This window comes from Dromiciops gliroides, chromosome 4 (genome assembly GCF_019393635.1).
Source record: "Dromiciops gliroides isolate mDroGli1 chromosome 4, mDroGli1.pri, whole genome shotgun sequence".
Classification (NCBI taxonomy): Eukaryota; Metazoa; Chordata; class Mammalia; order Microbiotheria; family Microbiotheriidae; genus Dromiciops; species Dromiciops gliroides.
This window is the reverse complement of record NC_057864.1, coordinates 121,262,965-121,269,647: the sequence shown is the minus strand read 5'-3', so window position 1 is coordinate 121,269,647 and position 6,683 is coordinate 121,262,965. Positions and strand designations below refer to the sequence as shown.

The window sequence follows — 6,683 nt, the reverse complement described above, 5'->3', positions numbered from 1 at the left end:
AGAGGGGGTAGGTAGAATGGGCAAGATTAGATGAGAAAGGGATGGGTTTAGTTTAAGGCATGCCTTTGAAACCTTCAGGTGAAGATATCTACCAGGGTATTGGAAATGTGGGAATAGAACTCAGAAGTTTAAAATGTATATTGGGAGTTATGTATATAATAAAATATAATTAAAATCATGGGCATCTACTACACAGTCTAGAAAAAGAAGAGAATGCAGGGCTAAGTAGAGAGCCTGGGGGAAAAAGGGAGAGGAAGGGAAGAGGAAAAGGAATAAATGGAATAATCCATGAAGGAGAAGAAAAAGTAAGAATCAAAACCAAAGAAAGGGAGAGGGGTGTGGTCATCTGTGTCAAGGACAAGATGAAGGCTAACAGAATCACTGCTAGAAAAAACAAAGAAGCAAAACTACTTGGCTAAAATTTGAGTGGACTTTTAACTTAGAAGTCATAGAAGGAAGTGGATAGGATAGAAGCCAGACAGCAAATGTTTTCATGTGGAATGGCTATTCTAGTAATCTCAAAATTTGGAGTAAAGTTAAAAAATCTTTTCAATATCTATAATAAGTGTACAGATTTAATCATCAGAATTTAATTTATACAGTGAAGATTAGCTTAACCCAAAAGTTTCAGATCCAAGGGTGGTATTTCCCCTAGCCAATATGAACCAGGAGAGGAAAACTGAACAAAAATTGATATTATGTATATTACAGTATGCCATTTGATTTCAAAAATAAATTTTACAAAGTAACTTATTTCACAACTTGACTGTAGTTTAGCTAAAGAATCTTTGAAACTTCTTCAACCAGAAAAGTTAGTTGTCCTGGTGTCATTTTAAGTATTGCTTATCTCTAACAAATTGGTAGTGCCTAAAACTTGTAGTGTTATAAAAGGGTTACCTAGTAACATCTGAATGCATCATAGACTCCAATGTGACCAAAATAGGTAAAACTACTCCGTTTTTTTCCTCTTCACTTGAGTGGAACCTTTGAGAAAAGGTGATTTCTATATGGAAAACAGGTATTAATTGCTTACAGTGTTGTAGGTATAGGGAGGGTGTAAGAAATTAATGGGATTTGGCAGATACTTAAAGGCCCACCTGGAGATTAATCTAAACTGATTGAATAAAGTGATAGTGATTGACCTTGCTAATTAGCCTACTTCAAGTTAATTAGATTGTAATCACACCTGGCTAGCCCTTAAGAAGGTGTAAAGCTAAGGACTTTGAACTCAACTGGAGACCACCTTCAAGTCCGCTGAACCAATGAATTTGGATGATGTAACCAATCAATCTGAAGCAGTGTGTAAGGACTGTCTCTGCTCCAGACCCATAAAAGGCTTCCACACTCAGTTTGAGGCCAGTTCGTGGTTGAAACAGGCTGATGGTGGAGGACTTGAGGAAGAACATGATCAGGCTGGAACTCTGGGCTAGGTAGGCCTTTTCTTAACTTTCTGAACTGCACGTGAATACCTGGTATTAGAAATTCTTTATCAACCTTGCTGGGACTAACTTCCTCCTGCTCAACTGGATCATTCAAATTACATGAAGACATAAATAGAACTAATTTTTATGCTGATTTGATACAAAGCAAGTTTGAAACAGTCTTAGGAATCTTTATACATTGTTGTTGTTGTTGGGTTGGGTTTTTTGGGGGTTTTTTTTGGTGAGGCAATTGGGGTTAAGTGACTTGCCAAGGGTCACACAGCTTAAGTGTCTGCGGCCGGATTTCAACTCAGGTACGCCTGACTCCAGGGCTAGTGCTCTATCCACTGCACCACCTAGCTGCCCCTATACATTGTTTATGGAGATAACTTGACTTCACCTACTTCAGTGATTCCTCTACCTTTTAACAATAAGCATAAAGTTTGCTGCGGACATTTGTAACATTTGCTACAATACTGACACCTAGTTTAGGTTATACATCATAAAAGTGTCCTTATTACAAACTCAGAAATTCCCTGAGGGAATTTTGACATTATTCATCTTAAATATAACTGAAAAGTGGCAGAAACATGCCAACTCAACCTCTCTTAGCCTATATTGATGGGCCAAATGTTATAGGCAGTACAGTTGATTCCCATACGGAAATTAATGATACAGCAATATCAATCAAAGGGACCAACACAATTTCTTACAAAAACCTGCAGGATAAATTTTTGATACAAGCAGAAGGATGTATGCTTTTAGAACAGACTTTTAAACATCCAGAAGATCTTAGTAAGCATGTCTTAATGCAACATCAACCCACACTTTGTGAACCAGAAGTTCTCCATGTTGAAGCTGAGTATCTTAGTCCTCTTGACAAAAGTCAAGTGAGAACAGAGTCTCTGAAGGAGAATGGTAAAGACAATGAAGAATTCAGCTGTGAAGCCTGTGGGCAAACATTTGGTGGAGCCTTTGATGTTAAGACCCACATGAAAAAACATAAGGACTCTTTCATTTACTGGTGTAGTGTATGTGGAAGAAGATTCAAAGAACCTTGGTTCCTTAAAAATCATATGAGAAGACACACTGGCAAACCTGGGTCCAGAAACAAATTACAGCAAGGCTTAGATAGTCCAATAACAATAAATGAAGTTGTACAGGATAAAGTAGGTGAAGTTGTCACATCACCTTACAAAATCTGCATGGTTTGTGGCTTCCTATTTCCAAATAAAGAAAGCCTAATTGAGCACAGTAAAGTACACACCAAAGAATCTGTTTCTACTACTGAAATACAAACTATTGACTCGAGTGAAGGAGGAATGTCATCTCAGAGGGAAGAATTTCTTCAATTTCTAAATTTGAGACCAAACCCAACACCTGAAAAAATTAAGAAACCTGTAAAATGGATTTCTGCGTTAGATCCATTTAATACATACCAAGCATGGCAGTTGGCTACCAAAGGCAAAGTTGCTGTTGGCTGTGGAGAAGTGAAAGAACCAGGACAAGTAGCAAGTACAGACAAGGATGATTCATGTTCTGATAAAGAAGAATGTGGAGAGATTTGGAGTGCCAACAAAAGCCAAAAGTCCAAAACAAATAAAAAAAATTGTGCAGGAATTGGCTTTTCACAAGACAAAGAAAAGAGGAAACACGCTAGTGGTGAAGTGCCTTCAGTGGATGTGGATCCCAAATTAACACATAATAAACAGAAACCAACACATTGCTCAGAGTGTGGCAAGGTTTTTAGAACATACCATCAGCTAGTCCTTCATTCAAGAGTTCATAAAAAAAAAAGGAGAACTGATGCTGAATCTCCAACTTCTATTGAGGGAAGACAACACAGAACATATTCTCCAGATTTAGCCACAGCTCTTGATGGAAATGGAACAATGGATCGAGTGGAATGTGGTTCTGAAAATGGATCAGAAGACGGACTTTCTGAAGTACTTCATTTAGATAAAAATGAAGATGGCTTGGAAAGCAGAAAAATTAAACATCTTGCTTCATCCAGAGAGTGTAGCTATTGCAGAAAGTATTTCCGTTCAAATTACCTCAATATTCATCTCAGAACTCATACAGGTGAAAAACCATACAAGTGTGAATTTTGTGAATATTCTGCAGCTCAGAAAAACTCTCTGAGGTATCATCTGGAGAGACATCACAAGGACAAGCAAATTGATATTACCACTAAAGTGAAGAATGATGGCAAAAACTCACTACTGAGTCGAGAAACTGAAGATATGCTGTTAACAACTGATAGTGCTCAAACCAAAAATTTGAAAAGGCTTTTTAATGGTGCCAAAGATACTAAAGGCTGTACACCTGCAAAACAACATAAAGAAATGCCTTCTGCCTTTCAAAATGTTTTGGGAAGTGTACATTCAGCCATAAACAAGGATACTCAGGATTCCAGTAAAAACTCAGTTGATGACAGTTCTGATAAAATGAACAAAAGCATAGTCACTCCATACTTGGACAAATTAAAAAAGAAATCACTAATTGAACCTCAGGCAAATAACCCTGTTTATAAAACAGAGAAGGACATTTTTTCTGGCAGAGGAGATCCTATCCATGAAAGTGAAGTAAATAGCACAGATGAAGTAAAAGAGAGTACTCCTAACTGCAAACATAAACCAAGCATGGACTTTGAGGAAGAGCCTTTGAATTTGTCCACTAGGTCTACTCCAGAACGTGCCACTGTTTCTGTCAGCAGAGGTTTATTATCAACAAGCACCTGTCCATTTTGTACTTACAGAACATTGTACCCAGAAGTTCTAGTGATGCATCAGAGATTAATGCACAAATATAATCCTGATGTTCATGAAAATGGTAGAAATAAGTCTTCAGTCAAAAGTAGGCGTACTGGATGCCCACCAGCTTTACTTGGAAAAGATGTGCCTCCCTTATCTACTAATTCTCATAAATCTAAGATTTCTCTAGTAACTCAGTCAAAGTCACTGCATCCAGAGAAAGGGAAACAGTGCCCACCCTTGCCAAGCAAAATTCCACTTTCTTCGGGAATAGACTCTAGCACTTTAGCCCCTAGCAACCTGAAGTTTCACAGACCACAACAGAATATTGGTGCTCAAGCAGGTGTGATTAGACAGCAGTCAGAAATACTTTTGAAAACCGGTTCTTCTCCAGTCCCTGACAGAATAAAAACACCAGAGGCAAAATTAAAATCTTTGAGCATGTTTCCTCAGCTTGGCATAGTAGGCAGTAATGGCAATAGTTCCTTTTACTATCCTCTTAAAAGTGACACTCCGTGGTCTAGTAATCAAGGACAAGAATATTTCTGCAATCAAAATGTAGGCAATGCCAATGTGGAATTTGGTGAACCCTCTTCAAAAAGAGTGAAATCTAATGTCATTGCTCTTGAACTTGACTCTGCAACAGTAGCCAATTACAGAAGAGAATACGATATCAACAGATACCTTGTTGCGAACATAATTGCAAATCGATTACCTCAGGATTGTCCATGTCCACTTGCATCAGTGCTGCCAACCAAGCAAGGGCTCCTGAATTCAAATGAAGTTGATTCTCCAAATGTACTGACTGTCCTAAAATCCTATGAGCCATATGGTCCTGGACCACTTTATAGTTCTTGTGGATCTAGTGGTAGTCAAGCATCAAGCTCTGCAATAGAAGGAAAAAGACCCATGTCTTATCAACAGTTATCTAACAGCATGCTGCAAAAAAGAAACTATGAGAATCTTATTACTAACACACATTATTGACTTAATGACAAGAAAACTTGATTTTGGGGGGGCAGGGAAAGGTCTTATAAGGAAATAAGTACATATTCTCTGTGGAGTTACCTTCAGCTCATCCTTTGAGAAAATGGGGAAAGCTACTGAAATAAGCTGTGATTGTACTGTACATAGAAAGAATACTACAGTTTTATAATGTTGGTTCTGTTTAAAATTTGTACCAAATTGCAATAAAAATTATAGTTGTGTGATGAAATAATGGGATTTAGCAGATACTCAAAGACCCACTGGAGATTAATCTATACTGATTGAATCAAGTGAGAGTGATTGACTGCTGATTAAGCCTACTTCAAGTTAACTGGATTGTAAGTACACCTGGCTAGCCCTTAAGAAGGTATTGTTCTCAGAAACTAGACTGTGAACTCAACTTGAGAACAGCTTCAAAGCCAATGGATTTGGAGGACAGCAACCAATCACCTTGAAGCAGTATGTAAGGACCGCCACTGTTCCAGACCTATAAAAAGCTTCCACAAACAGCTTGCTGGGGAGTTCCTGATTAAAGCAGGCTCATGGAGGAGGACTTGAGGAAGAACCCTACCAGGCTGGAACTCTAGGCTAGGTAGCACTTCTTTTTCTTAACTTTCTGAACTCCTCGTAAATATCTGTAAGCTTTAATAAATGTTTAATGCCCAAAGACTGGTACTGAAGCTTTTTAATTTAAGGCGACCACAATTTAGATTTTAAACATCACAGTTGGAAAAGTTGAGTTGTAAAAAATGGAGAATGTATATCTCTATTTTGACCTTGAATAATATATATTTTTAGAACTGACCAAATATTAAGTAGTTTTTTGAATACTTGAGTGCTGCTGAAAAGTAACTGGGGGAGGGAGTATATAATGCTTGCACCTCAGGTAAAATTTTGTAAATAATATGTCAGAAAACCTTGTTTAAATACTGTGGTCCCCCCATCCCCCAGCTCCTTTCAAGGTAGCTCAACATTTTGAGCAATTTCTGATCTTGTGCTTTTTCAGTTAGGATAGGTTTTATTTTAAAAACAAAATTCCCAATGATCTGTATTATATCAAATCCTAGGCAATCTAACATTGCTGACTTTATGCAAATTGATGTGAGTATACCTAACTGAAGTATTGACCCTGTGCACCACTTTGTGCTGCATATTATAAGATGACTTCTGAATTTTCAGTTCCCTTTTATTACAAATTATTTCAGCTTGTTAGCTGAGAGAGATACATTATGTGTTACTAGCTGTTTCATGGTTTGTAAATTGTCCTGGAACCACCAGACTACTTTATTTGATGACTTTGGTTTTTTTTTTAATGGATGGGGTGTGGTGGTTATGTAGGATTTTTAAGTATGGCTCTACTGAGAACCCTTTACTCTAAGCAGACAAATCTTTGTTAATAGTGAACAAAGTAATACATGGCATTTATTTAAATTTGTTTTTCTATCAAACTAAAATCATTTTTAAAAAATTAAAAAAAAAAAGTCATTTGACCCTTCTACCCTTCAGTTTCCTCATCTGTATT

General features: G+C 37.4%; 1 protein-coding gene across 1 annotated transcript; it reads left to right on the top strand.

Annotated features, from left to right (window-relative positions):
• The first annotated feature begins 2,011 nt into the window (after window positions 1–2,011).
• Window positions 2,012–5,161, top strand: LOC122752771 (zinc finger protein 217-like). The gene has a single exon (XM_043999666.1). The coding sequence runs from the start codon at window positions 2,012–2,014 to the stop codon at window positions 5,159–5,161; it is 3,150 nt and encodes a 1,049-aa protein (XP_043855601.1).
• Window positions 5,162–6,683: the final 1,522 nt, after the last annotated feature.

Bases quoted from the DNA above. Each gene is read 5' to 3' on its own strand.
- LOC122752771 (XM_043999666.1), top strand. From the start codon at position 2,012: ATGCCAACTCAACCTCTCTTAGCCTATATTGATGGGCCAAATGTTATA.